General features: G+C 43.5%; 1 protein-coding gene across 4 annotated transcripts in view; it reads right to left on the reverse strand.

The window, feature by feature from the left end:
- Positions 1–26,356, reverse strand: part of MDGA1 (MAM domain containing glycosylphosphatidylinositol anchor 1) — a 324,727-nt gene that overhangs the window by 37,165 nt on the left and 261,206 nt on the right. For 2 of the 4 annotated variants that reach the window (XM_056853571.1, XM_056853573.1), the window contains exons 13-14: positions 22,409–22,561; positions 16,474–16,605 (exon numbers count right to left, since the gene is read on the reverse strand). In XM_056853571.1, coding sequence (XP_056709549.1) covers positions 16,474–16,605; positions 22,409–22,561 — 285 coding nt within the window. The remainder of the gene's footprint in view (positions 1–16,473; positions 16,606–22,408; positions 22,562–26,356) is intronic. The other 2 variants (XM_056853572.1, XM_056853574.1) reach the window with 1 other exon arrangement.

Genomic DNA, 26,356 nt, shown 5'->3' on the forward strand with positions numbered 1-26,356 from the left:
AAAGAATTCCTCTCAGAGCCACTCAACCCTTTCTCTGCCCCATCATTCTCCTCTGCTTGTATAACTTTCATCTCTGCCACAGGAGACAGCCAGAGCAAAAGCCCACTCCTATTCATGTCCCCTTATCCTTATGTGAGAGCACTGCATTCAACTCAGCTTCCATCGAACTAAACTAGAAGCCAACTTCACAGGGTTTCAGTACGGTTCAAAGGAACAAGACAGAAAGCAAGAAAGAGTACTTGGTTGCTCAGTTCACTTTCATGCTGAGTCTTAAGAGTTTTCAATTCATGAGTCGGGGGGGGGGAATGAAAAAAAGCCTTCTGGAGTTAGCTATAGTTACATAGGACATCTTCTAGTGCCAGAGTGGCAGCTTCCAAACAATGCAATCATGACAAAATAGACTCATAATTTTAACACATAATGCTGTATACATTTTTCTCCTACTCATGGAGGGAAGAATATTACGGAGTTTATCAGCTAACACCTCATCCAGATTGTCACATCCAAGGAACATAGACTGGGAACACCAAGAGGCTAGATCATATTTCTTCCTTTTGGAACAGGAAGTTGGGAATGAAGCCAGAGGGAGATGGACTCTCAAAGGGCAGACTGTAAATTCCCTGGGCAGGAGGAAGAAGCTCTCTTATCTCTTATACTGACTCTTACTTCTTGGCTCAAGTCATGAAAGATTAAGGCATTACAATGGGACTCCATCTTGGCCCTGTTCGAGGATCAATGGGGAGTAGTCTCAAATTCTGAAAACAGAGGAATTCTAAATGCCACAAATTTAAGAGATATTAGCCTACTCTAAATTAACATTGTTTAGGATAAGTATAGAGTTAGGGTTTAGAGGACTGTGTGTTCACACCACTTCTTTCTGTGCTTGATTGCTTGATGCTGTATAGACCATGTATACACTTTTTATTTGTTTGATCTTATAATTTGATCTCTATAACCACACCACACCTAATTTGGTCCCATTTTCCAAGATGTAGTACAGAAAGGGACTGTGGTTAGGCTTGCCATTCCTGACACATGGACGTGTGTCCCTGAATAAGCTAGTACTAGAGAATCATGAGAAGCGGCAACTAAGGTAGAGCCTTTTAACAGCAACACAGTAAAGAGTGTAGGAAGTAGAACTCCTTTTAGCAGGAGATACTATTCCAGATTTGTTGGTGGCAGCAGATAACACCCAGAGAAGAAATGGTACTCTGGGAGTAAGAGCAGGGGGTACATTCACTGGTAGCATTGCCAAGTCCCTCTTCACTACTGGCGGGGGATTTTTGGGGTGGAGCCAGAAGAGGGCAGGGTTTGGGGGAAGGGAGGGACTTCAATGCCATAAACTCCAATTGCCAAAGCAGCCATTTTCTCCAGGTGCACTGATCTCTAGCCACTGGAAATCAGTTGTAATAGCAGGAAATCTCCTGCTAGTACCTGGAAGTTGGCAACCCTAGTCACTGGGGTGAGACCTGGGGTCACCATGGAACTCTCTGAGCTCTCTAATGAATACAAACAGGGATTATGAGACTGTTTCCTGACAGCATGCATTGAAATGGATTAACCACTGCAAATGTTCAATGGCCATGCCTTTATTTCTTTGCATTAAGCAACAGCTTTAAGAGGTGCAGAGGAATATGCCTGGATGGTTATGCAAGCAGTGGAACAGTTAATGCCCCACATAGAAAATGGAGAGGTGGCCTGAAAACACTGGAAGGAAAAGTGGACATGGATTCAGAACGTCCATTTCCCTCTTTATTTCTCCTAAGTGCCTGATAAAGTTTTGCAACCAGAGATTTCAAGGACTGGATAGGCAATGAAATCCCTCAAGCTCTCAGGGAAAACCAGGCTGTGCTTTATTTATTTATTATTATTTACAGCTTTTGCCAGAACATAGTATACAACTACAATCTTTAAAAGGATTTTAAAAGGGTAGGTATCAAATCAAAAGTATCTCCATAGCTTAACATAAATACCTTAAAATGCAAAAATAGTTGCAATAAATACATTATACTAAAATTTACCTAAAAGTTAGTTGTGACCAATATTGACATTACCATTAGTGGTCTCTCTCAAACGGACCTTAATAGCCACTGAGCAAAATTTAACAACTTGGGAAAGACTAAAGATGTCCCCTTCCCACAGCAGAAATTTCGTTTCCTCTTCTTCTGAATCAAACTCCCTTAGGTTCACCAGTGGATGAATCAACTTTTGTCTAACGTCCTTATAATAATTACATCTAAGAATAACATGGCCAGAGTCTTCAATTTCTCTGGCCCCACAAGGACATTCCCACTGAGCTCTTGGGAGTTTTCTAAATTTTCCCTCCAAAGCTGCTGAGGGAAGTACGGAACCTCTAGTGAGGGTTAGAGCTCGCCTTTGCTTGTTTACTTCTATAGTATGAATATACTGAGCAGGAGCCAGCTGGTATCTTACCTTGGAGGGAGCAAGGTAAGTTGGGGAGCACGAAAACCAGGCTGTAGTTATCAAAGTTTTGCCATTGCTTCAGCCTTCCGAAAAGCTTCTGCAGCCTTTGGAAGAGACCACTTAGTTGTGACTGCTCTGCAAATACTCTGACTAGCCAGGGAAGCAGGGGACGAGACTTAATAGTCCAGGCTAGGCTCACTAGGAATATTTGTATGAGACACAAAGGTGGGTAACTGAGGCCAAAAATGACCAGCTTTTTATTATTTAAAAACCTCTTAATCACCTTTCTGTTTTAAAAAGACACTGCGGTAATGATGTACAATAAAACATCAACCAATACCAGCAATAAAACAGTAGTGAAATCAGCAACAGTGAAGAAGTTAAATAACTACAGTAAACTGCAGTTTAACTTCATTTAACTCCAATTTAAATGCCCAGATGAATAAAAAGGTGATGGAGTCCTGACTAAAGTTCAGGTAAGGGGTTGCCCCACCTTCTTATTATTTATATATGATAAAAATGGGGGAATGCAGGACTGGGAATTTAGAGAAGATCAGAAATGGGAGATTTCAGGATTAGTTGGACTCAATGAACATGATGTTGACACGCAGACAGTATCAATTAAACACCTTTCCTAACCACATTCTGTGTCTTGCATATTTCTTGCTCTATGAAAGCGTAAGAATTTCACACATTCTCTGGCTCTACTTGTACTATGAAGGATCAAGTCTAAATTTTAAAATGAGGGACAAAAGTGTGCTTTTCAACACATTCGGTTTACAAATGGACTCAGAAAAACTGAATCCCTGTTCTGAGATTCAGTAGCTTCCCCCCCCCCCCAGCCTGTAGCTATTGCAAATTCCCCCCACCCCTGCCATTTTCTAACACATGTCCTGCAACAGTCTGGGCAGGGCTTGGCTTTTTCAGTGGCTGCCCCTAGGGATGCCAGCCTCCAGGTGAGACATGGGGATCCCCCAGAATTACAGCTCATCTCCAGACTACAGAGATCAGTTCCCCTGGAGGAAAGGGATGCTTTAGAAGTAGACTCTAGGGCATTGTACCCCAATGAGGTCCCTGTCTTCCCCAGACGCCATTCCTACATCTCCAGGAGTTTCCCAACCTGGATCAGGAAACCCTACCCCTGCCCCCACATACTGGTAGCCAGGGAGTTCCTGGCAACCCTAGCTGCCCCATATCTGTGAAACAACCTCTTGGAAGAAGTCAGGCTCCTGGCTGTCCAGTGAGGCTGTAAAACAGAGTTATTCTGGAGGGTTTTGGAGATAGTTTGAGCCTGGGCAAAAAGAGAAACACCTTGCTGGTAGGAGCAACAGATATTTGGTTTTTAATGTTCCTACATCTGTTGTTTTATCAAATTGTTTTTATATTGTTATTACCTGCCTTTGGTCCTGAGATGTTTAGCAGAAAGGCAAATATATAAATGATTCAAACAAATAGATGGTTGTGTTGGCTAATCATTCCTTTGTTATCTTGATCCCTCTAAATGATTGGCTGATGCCCCATGAATGGCTATAAATCAGGAGATAAGTGCTTGAGTGAGCTGGGCTCCTAAGCCCTAGTTCAGCCATGTATCGTACCACATGGGCTTTTCAAGTGCCTGGCATGTCTGTCTGCTTGTTCAATATTTTATAATTTACTTTTTAAAAAAATCTTATTTTTCTAATGAAAATCCACCCAGAGAAATTCAGCAGAGGGGAAGGTGTTTCTTGATTATCAGGAAGGCCTGCCAATCCACTCTGTACACAGCCATATCAACTGGAAACTATAAGAAAAGTTTACTGCTCAGCCCGAATGGGGGAAGAATGATGGTGTACATTTCAAACAAGTGATAAGTATGCTTCTATGGTGGGCTCTCTGCTCAAACCATGTATATCTGTTTGCACCTGTACTGATGTTTTGGTAATAGGTCAAGACATAAGAACATAAGAAGCTATGCTAGATCAGACTAAGGTCCATCCAGTCCAGCAGTCTGTTCACACAGTGGCCAACCAGGTGCCTCTAGGAAGCCCACAAACAAGACGACTGCAGCAGCATTATGTGTTCCACTGCACCTAATATAATAGGCATGCTCCTCTGATCCTGGAGAGAATAGGTATGCATCATGACTAGTATCCATTTTTACTAGTAGCCATGAATAGCCCTATCCACCATGAAAATGTCCACTCCCCTCTTAAAGCCTTCCAAGTTGGCAGCCATTCCCACATCCTGGGGCAGGGAGTTCCACAATTTAACTGTGTGTTGTGTGAAGAAATACTTCCTTTTGAATCTGTCACCCTCCAGCTTCAGCAGATGACCCCGCATTCTAGCATTATGAAAGAGGGAGAAAAGCTTCTTCCTGTCCACTGTCTCCATACCATGCATAATTTTATAGACCTCTATCATGTCATGGAAACCAAAAGAGGAGTGGGCTGAGTAGGATTTTTTTTTGTGGTCAGAGGACTGGCTTCAGTGCCTTAAACAGCTCTTTGCCACTGCCCCCGTGGGAAGCAAGAACTGAAAAATATATATGCAAAGTTGCTTAACATGCAGAATTTTCTTAGTACAGAGCAGAGAATCTGCAGCTCCTACACACTGTGCTGTGATATAGTGGTGCCCACTTGTATGTCTTTGAGTGTTGCTGTGCAGACTACTATACATTGAAGAATCGAAGGGACAATGGGGCAAGCAATTGGCAAGGAGCAGGAAGAGGCTGTTTTGTTTTCGTAATTAAAAAGGCTTATTTCACATTAAAAATGGTATGCTTTTTTATGGTACAAATGTGTATATTTCACTACATATGGCCCGGAAAGGAGCTATTCCACCATTAAAAATTAAAACCTGCTTAACATAGGAAAGTAACCCCATCCCATTAAATTCAAGCTTTCACTGTTTTATATTCTCAAGTGCCATAAAACCCTACATTCCAGAAAATTCAGTGTTCAGTGTTGGGAAGTAAAGCAAACCGGATGCCCGTGGCAGGCAGCGGGTTATCACCACATATGACAGATATTGCCTCCCAAGTGCGTTGTGATAAGAAGGACACTAAAAACACAGATAATACTAAGTGCTAAAAATGTACACTGAAGCCAGGCCAGGCCACACAGAGAAACATAAATGGAACCATTGTCTAAATGAATGAGTTGACAGAGGCCCACTGGGTAAAGCCATTGAAAGGGGGAAAAGGCATGTAGAGAGGTTATAGCAGTATTGTCAAACTAAACTGGGCTAGATGGCCAAATTCTTTACCCTCCAGTGCCATGTATACATTTCTTCACTGAAAAAAAAACCCCCAGTTCCTTCTTAATTTAGCATCAGTTCTTTCTGAACTAGACAATGACATGGGAAAATAATTAGAAATCATTTCTTAGCAAGTAGTCTGCTCTTAAAAAAGTGTAAAATATATACAATAGCCAAGAGATATTAAGCCCTATACATACATCAACTATGTTGCATCCTAGAAGCAAGATGGTGGCATATATGTGATACCTTCAATCTACCAGCAATGTCTGGAGCAGCACAGATCACCATCCAGGGAGCAGTCAGGGTGTGCACCAGGGGGAAAATTGGTACTTTTCAGATCTAGATATCAGGTAGTGTAAAAATATTGGTTGTCTGGGTTCCAAATACTAGTTTGGTATTCAGATCGGGTTTTTTTTTTTGGGGGGGGGGGAGAGATTCCCATATAATTTGGTTCCATTATTCTTTATGGGGAATATTTATGGGGGTTTGAGTAAATGGCACAAAAATTGCAGTGGAGTTGGTGGTGCCTGTTCACTACTTAATCACTGAATTTCAAGTGAATTGAACCAAGGGGTCCAATTCTATGGGCCCCTGAACAGGGTGCCCCAGCCAACCTCCATTGCTTTCTATGGGGGGGGGAATTCCATGCTTTCTCCAAGGATAAACACAGTCACGCATAAGAGCAAGCAAAGCAACCACTGGCCAAAAGTATCTTAGTGCAAACAGAACCAACACAGAACCAGAGAATCCCAGCAGAACCATGGCACAACATGGCAAGCCTAACATGACTAATGTCAAACCAGAGAATCCAAGCCAATGTTGAATCCAATGCAAGCCAACTTGAACAAAGAACACAATGTTGTAAGACCAACAGAACCAACATCAAAGTACAGAATTCAAGCCAAATCAACCTGGCAAGCTGATACCAAGCCCTGGCAAGAAGACACTGACATAGATACACAGTAAAATTCAAGAAAAACAGTCCTGGGAGCCTTCAATCTCTGACCACCCAATATTCCTGGTTATTCCTGAATACTTCCAGAATTTTTCAGGACCCATTTACCAGTATTCTGGAAAATCCCAGATACCATCCAGACACCCAAACATATCTGGAAAATGCCAATAAAGTATTTTTGTATACATATTCAGACCTGAAATATCCAAATACAGATCCCTAATCAGGAGCTGATGCTGAGGACAGTCACATGGCAATTAAGAGGAAGCACTCACTTCCCCTCTGTTTAACATAATGCCCCACAGCTTGCTTTGGGGGCCAGAGCTCAGCTGAATGCTCAGCTAATCCTCAACCAAAGGCAAGCGGTGGAATAGTTTGGGCTTGAGAGGAAGGGAAAGAGCACTCCTTGTCTCCACTCAAGCCAGGCCCTGTCGTTGTTCTGAGAACTTAGACTGGATGAGCACTCAGGCAATCCAGCTGCCAAAAACAGCATGGGAGGGCTTGAACTGGGCCTGTGTGATAGGCCTACTTGATTCACGTACCACTGGCTAAGTGGCTATAACTCAGCTCATCAGTGCCCACCAGTAAGTAAAGAAATAAATACATACATGCAAGAAGCTACCATATACTGACTCACACTATTGGTCTACCAATAGTTTTGCTACTCTTGACTGGCAATGGCTTTCCAGGTTCTCAGGTGGAGGTATTTCATATCTCATGCTACCTGATCCTTTTAAATGGAGATGCTGGGGACTGAACCTGGGGCCTTTGCATGCCAAGCAGATACTCTGCCAATGGTACGCATATCCACGTTTCTGTGTTGCGGTGTATCTGTCATTGAGTGTGCTTGTGTGGACATGCGTTGTAATGTGTGTATCTGAGAGAAGGGCCAAGGAAGAACTCTCCCACATCCTCTATAATTCGTTGAAGGTCCACCCTTGCGGCTTTGTTATTAATAAATATTCTGCATGCTGATGGCCCGGGTTAGTTCGATCTAATCAGTTATCTGAAGCTAAGCAAGGTTGGCCCTGGTTAGTATTTGGATGGGAGACGACCAAGGAATTCCTTGCTGTGCAGAGGAAGGCAATGGCAAACCACCTCTGTTAGTCTCTTGCCTTGAAAACCTTACTGGGTCACCATAGGTTGGCTGCAACTTAACAGCATGTACACAAACGCGCACAAGCATGCACTGACAACATAGATGGAAGAGGAAAATGACAAGATGAAAACAGAAGACAGAGAAAAAATTCTAACTGGAGTATTCCCCCTGTCACATATGATGATGCTCCAGAAACTTAGAAAGAGGGTGTTTTTGTTGTGAAATCCTTGGTAACATTCTATTCTATTCTATTCTATTCTATTCTATTCTATTCTATTCTATTCTATTCTATTCTATTCTATTCTATTCACAGCGAGGAAGGTGGGCTATAAATAAAGTAATTTACAAAATAAATTATATTCTCTAATTCTAATAGCCCTAGAGTGAGAATCAAAAACTTCACAAAATAGGATCTCATAAATATAGGGAGCTATTTTTGCAAACCCCTTTTCTAGTTGCCACCTACTGCACCTCTGAAGCCAGGGGCACAGACAGCAAGACTTGAGAGGCAGATCTTAACCAGCAGGCTGTACAGTATGAGAGAAAACAGTTCATGCACCCTGTCCCAAAGCCAGTTAGGGCCTTAAAGGAACTAGTACTTTGAATTGTGCCCAGAAACACATGAGTAACCAGTGCAGATAGCCCAGGGACGATATGATCCCTGTAACCAATTCCTGAAAGTAGCCTGGCTGCTGCATTTTGGACCAAATGAGGTTTCCAACAGTTTTCAAAGGCAGCCCCATGTAGAGCACATTACTAGAATCTAACTTGGATGTGATCACATCCTGGATCACTGTGGCCAGATCACACTTTTGAAGAAATGGCCATAGCTAAAAAACTGGCTGGAGCTGATAAAAGGTACTACATGCCATGGAGGAGACCTGAGTCTCCCAAAGCAGGCCAGGATCTAGTAGTACTCCCAAGCTATGAACCTGCTCCTTCAGGGAGAATATAAATCCCTCTAGACAAGCTGACTCCGCAGTCTCTGAGCAGCTTCTTCACTGACCAACAGCACCTCTGCATTGTCTGGACTGAGTTTCAGTCATAAGACTTCTAAAATGGTTTTTAAAAATGATACAATGCTCAATAGTCTAAAATATAATCTAAAACATCAGATGGCGCTAAAACACAGTACCCGCTGAGCACAGCCAACAGACAAGCCCCCCCCCCCCTAGTTCATAAAGAAACAAATACAGATAAGGAGGCAGGTAGGTAGGCCAACACTGATGGCATCTGGGGCTGCCCTCAATTGTAGGCCTAGTGGAATAGCTCTGTTTTGTAGGCCCTGCTGAACCCTTTAAGGTCCGGCAGGGCCCTGATGTTGCTAGGAAGAGCATTCCACCAGGCCGGAGCCAGTGAAAATTGGTGGACAATTTTCAAACATGTAGTGTTGTTTTCTGATGGGTATGCCAGCCATAACAGAGACCCTTAGCTTCCATTGCAAATAGCATGCTGTGCGTGTGTATTGAGATAACATGGACCAGGATATTCCTGTGCCTTTCATTTTTGGTTCTGAAACAAAAAATCCACAATCATCCTGAAGCTGGTGGCCAATTTTGAATTTCCTAGCTTTATTCGTTGATGACTTATCTCTACAAGAAATGGACAGATGGGCAGACATTTAGCCAAGTGATTTGTTTTGTTATATTTGGTTTGGTTCAGGGTCTTATGGGGTGTGGTGGAATCATGGTGTGCGACAGAGTGGAACATTAAAATGGCCCATGAGCAAAAGGGCTGCTGAACTCAGACTAGGCCAGTAGCAAGGACAATAGCTTGCAAAGGCTCTTCCAGTTCCACCTCCTGCTGTGTCTGAGGCAAGTGTCCCCTATGGTGTGGACAGTGTTGCTGGGGCTAGGCTTGATTTACACTGGGCTGCCAGTGGCCCTCTGGAGCAATGGCCCACTGGAAACTTCTCCGGTAAGTTTAGGGTTGCCAACCTCCAGGTACTAGCTGGAGATCTCCTGCTATTACAACTAATCTCCAGCCAATAGAGATCAGTTCACCTGGAGAAAACGGCCCCTTTGGCAATTGGACTCTATGGCATTGAAGTCCCTCCCCAAACCCCGCCCTCCTCATGCTCCGCCCCCAAAATCTCCCACTGGTGATGAAGAGGGACCTGGCAACCCTAGGTAAGTTCAAAGACCTATTAAAAGGCCTATCTACCCCTGTACTAACTCCCATGTAGATTTCAAGCTCTCTAGACTATGTAGAGTTGCCAGGTCCCTCTTTGCCACCGGTGGGAGGTTTTTGGGGCAGAGCCTGAGGCGGGCAGGGTTTGGGGAGGGGAGGGACTTCAATGCCATAGAGTCCAATTGCCAAAGTGGCGGGGAACTGAATTCTATCGGCCAGATATCAGTTGTAATAGCAGATCTCCAGCTGCTACCTGGAGGTTGGCAACCCTAAGACTATGTCACTTCTAAGTAGAGAAATGGCCACATTTTACCATTAAATATATGCTAAATAACAGTAGCAGGGACACTAATACTCTTCAGGAGTTGACTAGCTTTGGGTTTGTAAATTCCCTTTTGCTCCAACAAAGAAAGATCATGTAAGGGCTGCCATTCTTCAGTACAGACTCTGAGATCCCCAGAAGCTTCCATCCTGTCAGAGTGAAACTTCACATTATACCTGGATTATTTATTTTGCTTCAAGCAGCTCCAGGGGAGAGAGGGAAGCCACTCAGCTGATCAGGAAAGCAATGCGGGGTGGTGGTGGCTTCTAGTAGCATTAAGTTCATTCCCAGTGAGTGTTTTCTAAGTCTAAACTGCCCATCTCTAGCTGCTGTTTGCTTTGTACTAGAAAATGTGCAAATAACTGTAATACCTATGTTTCCCTCCAGTTCTAGGGTTACCAACTCCAACCTGGGAAATTCCTGTGGATCAGGGGATTAAAGGAGGGATTTCACTTAGAAGCTATGCTTGTATGCCATTTGATAAGGAGCCCTGTGGTGCAGAGGGGTAAGCTGCAGTACTGCAGTCAAAAAAACTGCTCACAAACTGAGTTCGATCCTGATGGAAGTTGGTTTCAGGTAGCCGGCTCAAGGTTGACTCAGCCTTCCATCCTTCCGAGGTCGGTCAAATGAGTACCCAGCTTGCTGGGGGTAAAGGGAAGATGACTGGGGAAGGCACTGGCAAACCACCCCGCAAACAAAGTCTGCCTAGAAAACGTCGGAATGTGACGTCACCCCATGGGTCAGGAATGACCTGGTGCTTGCACAGGGGACCTTTACCATTTTTTTATGCCATATTTGCCCTCCAAAGTTGCCATTTTATACTGGGGAACTGATCTCTGCAGTCTGTGGATCAATTATAATTCTTAGAGAACCCTATGCTCCACCTTGAGAATGGCAACCCTATCCCCAAACAAAGAAATAGCTTATTTGTGTGTGTGTGTGTGTGGGGGGGGTATTAGGAAAAACAGCACGAGGAGAAAAGGTTAAATAATTCCACCCCATAACCCTTCCTTGATCAAATCAGCTCCCTCACTGCGGCTGCATATAATAAAAACAATTTAATTAAGAATTGGGAGATTAATCGTGTAACATAATGAGTAGTTTGGCCCTTAGTCCCCTGGTATTTCAGCATCTCTGAAGATTACCAGTTAAAGAAAAATCTGATTCAGTAATGGTAAGAGAAGCAGACAGGGAGAGTCTGAAGAGAAGACAGTTTGTGTGTGTGTGTGTGTGTGTGTGTGTGTGTGTGTGTGTGAGAGAGAGAGAGAAAGAGAGAGAGAGAGAGAGAGAGAGAGAGAGTTAGTGTGTGAATACACACACACACACACACACACAAAAACAGCAAAATAAATTAAAAGGAATGGGAACGGCCTCCAGAGAGCTCTCCCCCATCCGGCTGTCTGCTCAGCTGAGAGAGATGCAACATCACCCTACTCTGTTAGTTACTGAATATTTTATACTCCAGCTACAAATGCTCCATTTGTATTCTGTTTCTCTCTTTCGTCATATCTATTATAAACGAGCAGTGTCTGGGAACTCTCCCAGGGAAGATTTGCCTGGATGGCTATGGATATTTTATAGTCAAATTGTAGGGAGTAAACTAGCTTTTTGAGTTGTACAGCGCAGAATGGGAGAAGAAAAAGGTAATAAACTGGTTATTAAAAAAAATAAATTCGAGTCAGATTTTACATGGTCTCTTTTCATAGTGTCATAGGAGTTGACAGCACCATGCCGGTGCTGTGTGTGAACCCCAACAAGGGAGACCAGAAGATTTGCCTGTTACATTATAATGGTGCTAGGAAAAGAATATAAGCAGTTGGCTTGCGGGGCCATATATCTTTGCTTGTGCTGAGCTTGGAATGGTTGCGCTGGAATTGATATACTTCTCAATATTTCAAGTGGCTAATGAGATGTGGAAACCTTGTTCTCTGAGGAGCCGTATCAGCTGGTCCCCTGAATAGAGTATAGGGTCATCAAATAAATTGATAACCCCTTCGACGTCCCCTGGCTGAATTATCTACCCCCACCCTAGTTTTGTTAGGCAGGCTGAGGGCCAGACTAGATGTGATGGCATCCTTGTCTCCACCAGACGGATACCGCTGCCATTTTAAAGCCTAAAATGGGGGATTTAGAAACACCACAAGTGCCTGATCCTGCTCGGGTCTGCAGCACAGTGGGGTGTGTTGTTCCCACCCATCCACCCCTTTTAAAGTGCTAAAACAGCTGTGAGGGCTCTCGTGGCATTTTTTTAGTGGCCCATTTTAGACTTTAAAATGGCTGCCTCCGTGATGGACATGAGAGTGCCATAATGTCTAGACTGGTCCTGTGGCAAAAGATTCCTGGAAAGTCCCCAGATGCTCTGCTTAATATCCCCATGATCAGAATACGGAACTTTTTGTTGGATCTCTTCTAATTTCAATTAGTATTTTCCTTCCACAGTTCACCTATGGATCAATGCATCCGAAAAAACAATATGTCAGTATGTGCAGTCTATGTGAATAGGAGTAGGGATGTGCAAAAAAAAAAACAAAAAAAAAAACGTTAAATTTTGGGTTCGGGTTTATTGGGCCAGATTTTCTGGGGGGAAACATGTATAAGCCAAATACCCATACCGGTAAATATGGGCATTCGGCTTATTTCCGGGTTTCCTGAAAAAATTCAGCCCGGGTGTGTGTGTCATTTTTCGAGGTAGAGCCCCCAAATTCACAGCGTAGCTTGAAAGGACAGTTCTTGCACAAACCTTAATGTTTGGTGAAGATTAGGTCAAGGGGTCCACTTTATGGGGTTTGGAAGGGGTCGCCCCCCCTCCTCCATTGACAACCATTGCAAAATGTACAATGGTTTTCAGTGGAGGAGGGGGCAGCCCCTTTTGCTGGCTTGTTCTAATGGCTGATTTCCATGCTATTTTTATGATTTTATTGTATGGTTTTATTAGTGGATGCATCAAGCATAGAAGCAGCATATACATTTTCTAAATAAATAACTTCATTTGGTAAAGAGGCCTTTAATCCACAAAAGGTTTATGTCCCAGTTAATCTGTTAAGTCTTCCAGGTGTCACATGAGTATCTTGTTTTGTATTTCCTTGCTTCCGATACGCTTCAACGTTTTTAGGCAAAGAGGTATTGCGAAGACACCGTAAGCCTCCCATGAGCCCTATCATTCTATGGAAATGGACTCTGTGAGAGGTGCAATCCCAAAACTTCCTGTCACTTATGAACTAGTTTTTCTAATACCTAAAATACAGAAAACAAATTTACAGTCTTAAGCTGCAGTACTGCAGTCAAAGAGCTCTGCTCATGACCTGAGTTTGATCCCGACGGAAGTCAGTTTCAGGTAGCCGGCTCAAGGTTGACTCAGCCTTCCATCCTTCCGAGGTCGGTAAAATGGGCACCCAGCTTGCTGGGGGTAAAGGGAAGATGACTGGGGAAGGCACTGGCAAAGGCACCCCGTAAACAAAGTCTACCTAGGAAACGTCGGGATGTGATGTCACCCCATGGGTCAGGAATGACCCGGTGCTAGCACAGGGGACCTTTACCTTTATCTAGTAAGATATACCAATTTTTTAACGGAGTCAGCACGAATCCATTTAGCACAGGATAATTGCAGCTATTGCTTAAGAGTGTGAAATTACTGTCACAAATCTCTCTCACTTATCACCTTAGACAATTGTCGAACAGGAGGAAAGCTGAGAAGCGATCCGGAATTTCACTTCTGGGCCTCTTGACTTAGTTTATTGAGAACAGCCTTTATCTTGGCTAGATGCTTCTGCAAATGAAATGGGGGCAAGAAAGATGAAAAACAGAAGTGATAAGTCCTGTAGAAAAGCTTTAAAAAGAGTGAGAGGAGGGGGGGAAACCAAATTTGGACATTAGGACGGACATATTAGTGGCCCTTGTTGCAGGGAGCTGAATTTTACTGGCAGAAAATCATTCTCTTTTTCGCCCTTTCTGACTTTCAATGTGATTTTTAAATGATTCAAAATGTGTTCACTCTGTCCTTAGAACCCTCCCTGGGAAATCTCAACGCAACTTTAAAACTGTACAATGCAGTCACCTTGCATGAATTACAGCCCTTCAGTACCATTAGATGGGAGCAGAGGATGAAGAAGTCTGTCTAAATGGCCAGATCTAAAAGGGTCTGAAAGATTGGAAATGAATACGAGAGCAGGTGGGTTTTTGGGGTCAGAGGAGTCACAGAATGTTTCACTTGGTTTTGTGGTAGTTAAAATCAAAGTTAAATAAGCTGCCAGTCCTAAATTGTCCCAAGCCATCTGACTTTCAACATTTAGTACTCTCGAGAAATTTTTTGACCACGAGGGTGCCTGACCTTCTCCCTGATTAAGTTATTATAGTATTCCCTTATACAAAACACACTGACCATTCTGAACTATGTAAAAAGACCTCTCTCTCTATCTCTCTCTGCCGTGCTCTACATTAATTAGGCATTTTTTCCAGACATAAAAAGGCCAGGAATAAAAATCTTTTCCAAAAGAACAGCCGCTTAAAGTTAGAGTTGATTTAGGGAGTAGCCAAGGAAAAGCCAAAATTAGTCAGCTAAGAAGTGAAATGGTAACAATGAGATTAATACATAGCACTGGTTCTTGTCTATATTAGATAAACATAGAAGGCACTTATGATATAATGTAAAGTGAGACCAATGTAATCTCCCCCCGTTGTCACTGAGAATGTACTCAGTCGGTCCACGCACCAATAGGGCAGGCATGAACACCCATGCAGGTCACCAAAACATTAACTCTGTATGGCAAATCAGAGTTACCATTAGTGAGAACAATGTCTATATTGACCAGAGGATAGAACTTTGAATCTTGGGATTCTGGAAATAGCTTGCTCTGGTCTGGAGCCATAGAACTCCCTGGTTCTTACACCTAGGATTATCTGTTTCTTTCAGACAGGACCAGCATCTAGCATGATCAAATCTCACATGCTGAGGTACAGAAAGACGTTAATTAACACCATTTACCAGCCCTGTTTACCAACAGGCGGACACACTCCTGACTAATTTCTCAGTCAGGCTCCAATCCAGCAGGTGATTAATAACTTGGTGGGCTTTAGAAAGAGTGCATTTATTATTCAAATTAATGAAATTATAATAAAGAGGTGACAAATTAGCAATTGCTCCTTGACTGTGGAAACTCATTAGGCCCTTCTGTGGCATTTGCAGAGTGCTATGGCTTCATCTCGACAGTCACAGACAGGAGGTGAAGAAAGAGAGAGGGAGGGAGATGCCCTTCTGAATGACTTTATCTGATAGAATGACTCCCTCCTTTGCACATTATTTTTGCTGTCTTCCTGGGTCTAGTTTACTCTCTTTGAATGAAATTAGCAACTAGAGAGACCACAGTGATACCTGTATTGCCCCTGACTGAAATATTCACTCTGACTGCTCTCCAAACCAGACCCTGCAGATATTCTCTAAAAATACTTCCCACCCAGATCACATCCCAGCATCTCAATAAAAGAGGCAAGAATGTTAGAAGACTCTTTGTGTTTTCCTAGACTATTGAGACAAAAATTAGAACAAGAATCAGACAGTAATAGAAACAATTAGTTCAGAATCTCGCCTCTAATGTAGAAACCAATGGCTGCCATGTACTTATGAAAATATAAAGTCTCATTAAACATGTGTGTGTTAAGTGCCGTCAAGTTGCTTCCGACTCATGGCGACCCTATGAATGAACGTCCTCCAAAATGTCCTGTCTTTGACAGCCTTGCTCAGATCTTGCAAATTGAAGGCTGTGGCTTCCTTTATTGAGTTTATTCATTAAACATACCCAAACCAAAATGAAGTTTCTAGAACCCATGGCAGTATAAAAATATATCTCAAAATGCACAGGATTTTTTTAAATATAAATGCTTAGAAATCAGAGGCAGTATACTTGGCTGCACTCCAATTTTTGGTGTGGTGTTGTAATGGAAAAAAGTACCTACCTTTTCTGTGGGTGCTTTCTATACTTTCAGCTGCGTGCTGTAGCACTGTGTGTGTATATGGGGCCAGTGGTTGTTACTGTGCCGATGTATCCTATTAGAAGCTGGAAGATTTTTTGGCTCATGATGCAGCACCTCACCTCACTTTTCCTTTTCACATTGCAAAATGAACGGAATTGTTTACTAAAACAAAATTTCGGTGCCCAGAATGATGAACCACACGTTGACTATCACCAGCAATGAACAGATCTGACAAACACTAGAAGATCTTTCCCTCTAATACATAGTCAAATCAAGCAGTTCTGAACTCCAGCGTGCTCTTTCCCTATCCCACCCCTTATTGCTGTCATGTTTACTCACCAATGTGCTTCCCGTACATGTGGTAGTAGTAGGAGACACAGAATTTGGCAGTGATGTTGTACACCGGGCTGATTAACCGGGCTTTGTCTCCTTTCACTCGGGGTTTGGAGGCTTCAATAAACATGTAATAGCCTAAAGGTACAAAGGTGGGAATAAAGCAACACACTGTCACATTTCTTTCCATGTCAATGGGATGGTAAAATATAAATTTGGTGAGAACCAGAACTTAGATAGGGGAGGCGTTTAACAGGGACCTTCTGGAAGCTGAACTGGAAGCCAATGTGGTGTAGTGGTTAAAGTGTTGGACTCATGCCATGGAAGCTTTGCTGGATGACCTTGTGTCAGTAACACAGTCTAAGCTTAACCTACCTCACAGGGCTATTGTGAGGATAAAATGGAGGAGAGGATAATGGTGTCAGCCGCTTTGGGTCCCCATTGGGGTGAAAGGTGGGATATAAATGATGTAAATAAAATAATAAAACAAAAAAAACTGTGTTCTGACCTTCACCTTCTCCTAGAGCCCCACTGTAAAACACTCCGTGTGGGGCTGCTTTTGAAGACAGTCCCCAAATATCTGTTGATTCAAAATGCAGCAGCTGGAAGGTTAACTGGGGGTTGCTGCAACAAGTATATGCAAGTCAATGTGGTATAGTGGTTAGAGTAGGGCTGTGCACAATTTTTTCCGGTATTTTTCAGGATTGGGTTTAATAGATCTGAAATTTTTTGGGGGAAAAGAAAAATAAAAAAAAGAAGAAGCTGAATGTCAATATTGGCTTTTCCTGAAAATGTGAAAATTTTCAGGTTTACTAAACCCAAACCCAAAAAATACATGGCAACAACTGAAGCTCAGCATTCAGTTGTAATAGCAGGAGATCTCCTGCTAGTACCTGGAGGCTGGCAAGCCTAATAACATCACTTTCAGTGCATGCTGGAAGTAACATCATTGTGTTGCTGACAATGCTGGGCCAGGCATCCCTTTGCTGCCAGTAAGTCCCCCTTTCAGCCAGCTGATCGATGGAGGGAGGAGGGGCTCCGGGGTAGGGGATTTCCCGCTCCCATCAGGGGCCTGGCAAGCCTAAAAGGATCACCACACATTCACAGTCTGTGTTCTGAGGTCAGCCGGGGGGGGGGGCTGTTATGGGAACCCACTTTCACATAGATTTGTTTGGTTATGACTCACAGGAAGGCTTCTTGGCAGCTGTTCCCCGGGAACTCCGTTTAGCCCCCACACTACAGGCCTTATGGCACTATCTAAAGTTCTCCTTGTTTCAGAGGGACTTCAAGTAGATTTGTTTTATTCCTGACTTTTATTGTTTTTTTTTAAGTGCTTCCAGTTGTATATGCTATCAGCTTTATTGTGGTTCTATGACTTTATTGTATTTTAGCTCATTTGACTTCTAAGCCACCTTGGGCATATTTATAATAGAAAGGTGACTTATAAACTGGCCCAATATATAAATTGGATGAAGTCTAGATAGCACTCCCTGTTTACTCAGAGTAACAGCAAGCCCCAATAGAATGGGCAAACACCCTATCTGGTAACAAGTGTTCAGCAGTTTACTTCAGGCTTGCTACTTTTCTCTGGCCGAACTTCTCAGCTTCCTTAATCTTCTGGTGATGTCCACTGCCCTTTTAGCTTCTCTGTTACTTCCAGTGATTGCTGGTGCCACAGTCCTTTGTGTATTATTTAATACTGCGTGGCCAGGACTGAAGTTCCTGGTATCTCCACGAACAACATGAGCTTGTTCCAGATAACTCTGGTCAGGCCTGATTCAGATAGAGGCATGCACTGAAGAAGTCCTAGGAGTCTAGCTAGCTTTCCCATATCAGATCTTTCCTCTCCTGGCAAGAGGTACATCTCAATGATTTTTCTAGGTTTATTTTACAGCACACAAGAGAAAATATTACTAGAGAATCTTGCCTCTATTTTACCTTTTATTAAAACATAAGGACATAATTATTTACACTTTAACATTGACTAACTTAAGAGAGTATAATACCATCCATTGATTTTACATAGTTAGTTAAAGGAAAGTGATTACTTGAGCCCTTTTATTATTTCTTGCCAAAAGTAATCAGGTTACAGACAAGGACAGCTTCAAAGAAGACATTCCAGATCAATTCAGTTTCCAATATTTATGGGTTTTCGAAAATCATCTTCCAACAACAGCTAGCTGTTCCAGCTGATAAGGGCACACATTCTTGGCTAACTAATTATTTTATAACTTCAAATGCCATACAAAGTTATCTATACTGGAATATCTTCTTAAATTATATGAACACCTGTGTTAATTCATTCTTGCCACTTTTTACCACAACAAAAAATATCAAAAATAAGGGTTACATGTTTTCTCTATGTATCTGTTGGACTGTAACCAATAATCCCCCACTTTGAACTATATCTTCATTTCTATATTTAGTGGGACATTCTTGCCATTCTCAGGCACGTCTCATACCTGGGACCAGACACATATTGTATATATTGACATACTATCTCTAACTGACCCGAGGTAGGGTTGCCAACCTCCAGGTGGTTAGCACGGGAGAAATGGTACAAAGAAGCACATAGACGGGATACAAAGTAGCAAATGTATAATAGGTGACGATAGAAAAGACAGAAACAAGTGTACAACATAGAATCTTAACTACTAAGTTGCTAGATATATACAAGGATACAAGGTAAGTATGAAGTAATTTTTTGGTGTAGATCAGGAGGCAAAAGGAATAGTTTCTGCCATACTTGTATCCCATTGGGAACTGGTTTACATTGCTGCTGTAGAAGATTGAATTGAAACAGACTATTTTTCTATGGAATTGATTTACTACAAAATGGATGTAAGTATGTATTTTTTATTATATTTTGCTGTTGGTGGTAAACTACACTGGTACTATTTTAAAATAATATATCTAAATATAGGACATGTTATGGGGCTGAAGAAAAGAATGTGAAACGGCCGTCCCCCATTTCTTGGATTTATACCTGTGATTGGATATCCTAAAGGAACTGGTTATCATTGAAATCCAGAAGAGGACTTTTGCTTCCTGATCTACACCAAAAAATTACTTCATACTTACCTTGTATCTTTGTATATATCTAGCAACTTAGTAGTTAAGATTCTATGTTGTACACTTGTTTCTGTCTTTTCTATCATTGTCATCTATTATATATTTGCTACTTTGTATCCCGTCTATGTGCTTCTTTGTACCATTTCTCCCATGCTAATTTCCAAACCTTATGGTATAGGCACAGAGGTGGCCTTGTTTTTGATTTGCTAACCTCCAGGTGGTGGCTGGAGATCTCCTGCTATTACAACTGATCTCCAGCCAATAGGGTTCTGTTCACCTGGAGAAAATGGCTGCTTTGGCAATTGGAACTGTGGCATTGAAGTCCCTCCCCTCCCCAAACCCTGCCCTCCTCAGGGGCTGCCCCTAAAAGCTCCCACCAGTGGCAAAGAGGGACCTGGCAACCCTAACTCGAGGCCATATTAGACTGTTACTCCTTTGTTCCTTTCCAAGCCTATTTTATTCTGGATCTCTGGACTACCCTATCTGGCATATTTATTTGAAACACCAGGCAAGCCCTGATTCTGGTCTGCAGAAGATTCTGCCATGGTTTTTAGTCAAGACTAGCAATGGTTCCTCCATATTTCTGCTTAGATCTCTGTGATAGCATACAGGACAGGAAGTCAGACCTGGACTTACAGGTTAAGGAGGCAGACCGAGAAGTCCTGAAGGTTAACACTGTTTTGTATATAATAATATTCAATCAGAAGCTTCATGGAATACATCCCAGCAGTGGGCTGGAAATCTGAATGGGCTTCTGCTTCGAAAGATGCTTGAAGTCAGGCCAGCCATTTCTGAACATGAAGCATGACTTTTCACTTGCTTCTCTCCTCCGTGACTTCAAAGCAAGCATCAATGGAACAAGGACATTTGGCAGCAGGCAATTAGCCAGTAACAAGGACTAATGCTCTCCTGATTCCCCTAAACAAAGCTGTGGGAGTTTTAATTGGGTATTTAATACGAATAAGAAACATGCAAATTAACCGCCTGCTCCCCATGCCCAATGCAGAGCAGATGTGAGTACACGGAAAGCCAATCTATTTCATCCCCCAGTCCCAAGGCGGCACACAAAATACAGAGAACTAAATCGCTCTTGGAGAGGGCTTGGCAAAAATCAAGACACAATGGCTCCCTACCTTCCTCAAGCTCTCACAGCAATGCTTGTCATGGGGAAATCTCTGCTTTATGAGACTGAGAGGTGCTGGGAAGGGGCAGAGGAGGATGAAACTCTAGGGCATTTGGACCCAGCAAATTCAACTTCAATCATGGAAATGAGAGGCTGAAGGACTTGCCTGTGCAGAAGATGGAAACCTAAAATGGCCTGAAGTGCAGTGAGTAAATAAGCAGGGAGGAGATGAGCACATCAGATTAAGGCTTCTTAATCTGGAGCTTCTTCCCAGGTCAGTACAGAACGCTGAATGTAAGACCTTTTCCACATGGGTTTTTTGCCCCAGCCTGGATGCTATTGGGAAGCAGGGTTTTGTCCCTCTTCCTCACAGCATTGTGGCCCATTCATGCATCAGCAGCTGCAGCAGCAATGAGGACATCACACTAAACTGTCCCTGGGTAAAAAACACCAAAGTAGGGATGCAATTCTCCCATACTTCCCCGCCCACCAGTCAGCTTGCCGGCAGGGAGGAAAAGGGTGGGAAATTGGGGGGAGGGCAGGCAACATCCTGACACGCTGACATCACTCCCCATTAGGGTTGCCAAGTGCCTGTGGTGGCGGGTAAACTACCGCCAATCCATCGGGCTGCCCGCCGACCAGCTGAGGGCCAGCGGGCATCCCGTGCATGCACGCACATGTGATGCACCTATGTCAATTCAGGGTTTACCCTGAAGCGACATGGACACTCTAGCAAGTTCAGCCAAAACTCTATGGTTTCCATAGCGTTTCGGCCAAGATTGAGAGTCCCCATCACTTCCAAGTAAACCGGAAGTGATGTAGGTGCGTTGGCATCAAGCCAGGCACGCACGCGCCCCGCGCACCCCAGAAAACCTCTTGCCAATTGACCAACGGGACCTGGTAAGCCTACTCCCCATGCACCTAGAAGTGATGTCAGCATGTTGCAGGGGGAAATCTGGATAGCTACAAGTAAGTCCCCCCACCGATTGCCAGGCCCTGCCTGGCAACTCTATATAGGGTTGCCAGGTACCTTACCTCCTCTGGCGGGAGGCTCTTCTTGTTAAGTGTGTGTGCACACGCATCAACGTGCATGTGTCACTTCTGGTTTAGAACCGGAAGTGCCGTCTCGCAAGGGGCCTTTATCTCTTAGTTTGAGTGGTAAGGCGGCCCTTTACCACTCAAACTAAGAGGTAAAAGGCCCCTTGCGAGGCAGAACTTTCGGTTCTAAACCAGAAGTGACGCGTGTGGTATGCACGCGCATGTGCACATCTACCCGCCGACACTCAGGTGGTCAGCGTGCAGAGGGGGAAATTGCCAGGGGTTTGCCCACCACCAGCGGGCACCTGGCAATCATAACCCTATACCAAAGTGACACAACAAAGCTTTATTCCCAGGCTCTCTAACCAAGGTCTCTTCTTTCTTACTTCCCTTCTAGGGTTGCCAACCTCCAGGTACTAACTGGAGATTTCCTGCAATTACAACTGATCTCCAGCTGATGGAGATCAGTTCACCTGGAGAAAATGGCTGCTTTGGCAATTGGACTCTATGGCATTGAAGTCCCTCCCCTCCCCAAACCCCGCCCTCCTCAGGCTCTGCCCCCAAAACCTCATGCCAGTGGCAAACAGGGACCTGTCAACCCTATTCCCTTCCCCTGTGTCTCCTGCCAAGAATCTTGCTGGGGGGGGGGCTAAGGAGGGTACAGGAGGATTAAAGCTCCAAAACACTGAAAGCTTGAGACCTACATACCTTCTTGTGTGCCACTGAGATCCAGTGTTGGGCCTGTGTTGGCAGTGCGCTTGGGATCATAGGTAAGACTGCTCTGTCGAATCCAGTCAAAGTTGTCTGTTGTGTCCTGCATGTAACCACAGATCTTCTCATCCTCGAAGTGGCAGGTGTTATCTGGAGGCAAGAATGGAGGCTAATAAGTTGCCATTTGCTAAACTTCTTTATCTGATGGAGTAGGCGATAGGCAAAAATAATTGCACTGTTACATTTATACTACTGAGGGGATTCTCATTCAAGAAGACAAACAGCATCTTCCATCACAAGGAAGTAACCCAGAAGAAGGCCCAAAACTTCATTTTTTAGCAATGAATAAATGTGTGAGAGAGTGAAAATTCTGTATATCTAAGAAGAATTCACAGTCTGTGTGCAGATAAGGACATAAGAAAGGCCATGCTGGATCAGACCAAGGGCCATCAAGTCCAGCAGTCTCTTTACACACTGGCCAATCAGGTGCCTCTAGGTAGCCCACAAACAAGACGACTGCAGCAGCATTATCCTGCCTGTGTTCCACAGCACCGAATATAATAGGCATGCTCCTCTGATACTAGAGAGAACAGGTATGCATCATTAACAGTATTCATTTTGACTAACAGCCATGGCTAGCCCTCTCCTCCATGAATATGTCTACTCCCCTCTTTTTTTTAAACTTTTTATTAGAAGTAATGAAAGATACCAAGGCGCAAAACATGAGCTATGGAAAAACATACAAACTTCTAATTGACTCTATTAAAGAGAATTCTCTAAATTCCATAATAACAATAACAACTCACAATAAATTACAATAAATATAAAATTAAAGCATACAATTTTAAACCAACTGTTCAGTTTAGTTTAACAAGATGACATCCTATCTTCCTAACTGCTCCTTAGAAAATAACAAGAATGTCCTCCATGGTGAGGATAGCCTAAAGTGAGTCTCAGGAGACCAACATCAACCAGAAACTCCCAGGTCCTCCAAAAGATAAAAACAGGTAAAGGGAACAAGGAATAAGGGAAAATGACAAAGGAGGGAAAGGCAAAAAAAAAAAAAAAAAAAAAAAGGGAAAACGAAAGGGAAGGAGGAGTAGAAACAAAGAGTGAAGGGTGGGAAAACAAAAGTTAACTGATAGAGTGATTTAAAAAAATAGTAGAAAAAATTATCCACTCCAATCCAAACCAAGATACCATCATCCTGTACATATTTTTGGTATCTGACATTTAAAACATGGGGATGTCTACTCCCCTCTTAAGCCTTCCAAGTTGGCAGCCATCACCACATCCTGGGGCAGGGAGTTCCACAATTTGACACATTGTGATCATATGGTATGACTGTTGTGTCCAATTAAAGTACACATAGATTTCCATAAACAAAAAGCTTTATAGCATTTCCCCAAGATGAATTACTGAAATATATATACACACAAACTTGCTGCCTGTCATGGACCTATATGTCCAAATATATTTTCATATTTTTAAGAAGTGAAGAGCAGCGAAGAACCCAAATGATGCCCATTGTTTTCATTCTCCAGTTCTCCAGCAGCAAAGTCACGATTGTCTTTAGAAAACCCAAAAAATAAAGTTGAGCTGGAGACCTTAAATGGCAACATGCATTCCCTGGGTTTTTGAGTCTTCAGTACTCCCCAGTCAAAAATTGCTGAAGTTTCATTGGAAAGCCAGAGCGCAAAGAGTGTATGTGCTCATTCATGATTTGGGCGAGAGAAGGCTTAGGGAGTTCAAAAGGCCAGACATAGTCCCTGGCTCTCCAGTTGTTCAAGCTTCCTATTATACCTGAGATTTTTCACAGGCTGCTGTTTATGAATAAGGAAATAAGGATCATCGCACATAAAACAAAAGAGCAAACCTACTGAACCAGACCTTTCTGCAGACTCAAGCTCTCCCCCGCCCAGAAAGGTGAAATTTTCACATTTATAAACAAGAGTGAGAAAATGTGCACTCATGTTACAACCAATGATCATGCAGGAAATGGCTGAAGAAAATAAAGGGAGATTAAACAAGAGGAATAAGACTAGAAAGAAGGGGAGGGCAGACCTTAGGAAACAGATGCATAGCACAACAGGAAGCCAACGGGAAGGCTTCCCAGGGCAGGTGAAGTGACTGTAGGCATCTGCCTTGAGTCAAATCAGCCTGTGTGTGCATATGAAGCACGCTTATACACAAAGATCCCCTTTCATTTCAGTAAAGGACTCAATTAACATATGCCGGGACAAATTCAAGGACTGAGTCCATCCACTAAAACAAAGGGCAATGCTCTTGGGGAAGTGGTCCTTGTGCGCAGTTGAATATGTGTGAAATATAGGTTTTTGTTTGTTTGTTTGGAGTTTTTTTCTTCTTGATCTATCTCCCTTTGGCTTCCTTTATCCTCAGCCCTTGATACTGAAGGGCACAGGACAGATTTTATAATATATCTTACTCTACACAGAGTCCTGGCTGTGTCCCCCCCACTCCACAGGTGCTTTGCACCTGAAGGAAGAACTGACTGCGACCCAGTGACCAGAACTGAAGGGTTGCCCTCGCTGAAGCTCTGCTGAGTGCTGGAGCATGAAGTCCCCCGTGGAGATTCCGCTGGAGCGCTCCTGTGAGTGAACACAGCCAAAGGGAGCCTGGCTGCCCACTTAACTGCTAATTAACCCTGACTAAGTGCTCTCAGCTCGGTCCATTCATTTCTAATTAGCATCCTAATCCAAATTAGCCGCTGTTCATAACGCTGAATGCTGGGGACTGCCCAGCATCTGGAGCTGCGGAAGAGGGACAAGCGGGCACAGGACATCTGAGAAGCAGGGAATTGCAATGACAGACTCTACGGTGTATATGAATTGTGGTGGGTTTTTTTGTCCAGAGCTGAGAGGCAGGAACTGAGGTGCAACGGCAGCTGCTTAGCAGCTCTTCCAAGGGGCCACGTGAATGAGATGGCTTTGCTCCAGTTCCTGCAGTGTTTCTCAAGAGACACAGAGTCTGAAGCAGAGAATGGCAGAAGGAGCTGGTGCACAAGGCTGGGTAATTCCAACACCTGACTGCTTAACTTCGGCCAGAGGTTGAAGAAACCGTACAATCCTAGGGGGAGAATGGATTCAAAAGTCGTCTACACCTGGCTTCTCTCTTCCATTTAAGGCAGGATTCACCACAAAATAGTCCACACCTGCATCAGATGTACAGATAGCTAAAAAAAGGTAAAGGTCCCCTGTGCAAGCACCAGGTCATTCCTGACCCATGGGGTGAAGTCACATCACGACGTTTACTAGGCAGACTTTGTTTATGGGGTCGTTTGCCAGTGCCTTCCCCAGTCATCTTCCCTTTACCCTCAGCAAGCTGGGTACTCATTTTACCAACCTCGGAAGGATTGGAGGCTGAGTCGAACTTGAGCCAGCTATCCGAAACCAACTTCCGTCGGGATCAAACTCAGGTCGTGAGCAGAGCTTGGATTGCAGTACTGCAGCTTACCACTATGCGCCACGGGGCTCCTGATAGATAGCTATTCCTTGTTAAAAACTTACTTGCCACAACCAGTTAAAACCATGAAAGTTACAGTTAAAACAGTATACTACGGAAGTGCAATCCCATGCAAGGCCAAAATCATGTGTCATCATTAAAACAGCCAGTGATATGATCTTTAGAGAACCTTGGGCACTGCGTGATTGCAGCATATATCAACACCGTTCATTCCTCCCTACCTCACGTGGCTCGGAAATTGCAAGAGCCAAGCGATGCTGCATGTGCAGTTTTCAAAATTAGACCAGGTACAGCAGACACAGCACTGAACAGAAGGCTAGTGCGGTCAGCATGAACACGACCAATCGTCTGTTGGAAGTGGGGGTGGTGGCTTCCATTCAGAGACCCACCGCTGACAACTAGCTGGGTTGCAACGAAGCAGTTCACTGCTGTGCATAGGCCCCGTTGAGTTGAGGCTTGTGC

The sequence above is a fragment of the Euleptes europaea genome, chromosome 7 (assembly GCF_029931775.1).
Source record: "Euleptes europaea isolate rEulEur1 chromosome 7, rEulEur1.hap1, whole genome shotgun sequence".
NCBI classification, from domain to species: Eukaryota; Metazoa; Chordata; class Lepidosauria; order Squamata; family Sphaerodactylidae; genus Euleptes; species Euleptes europaea.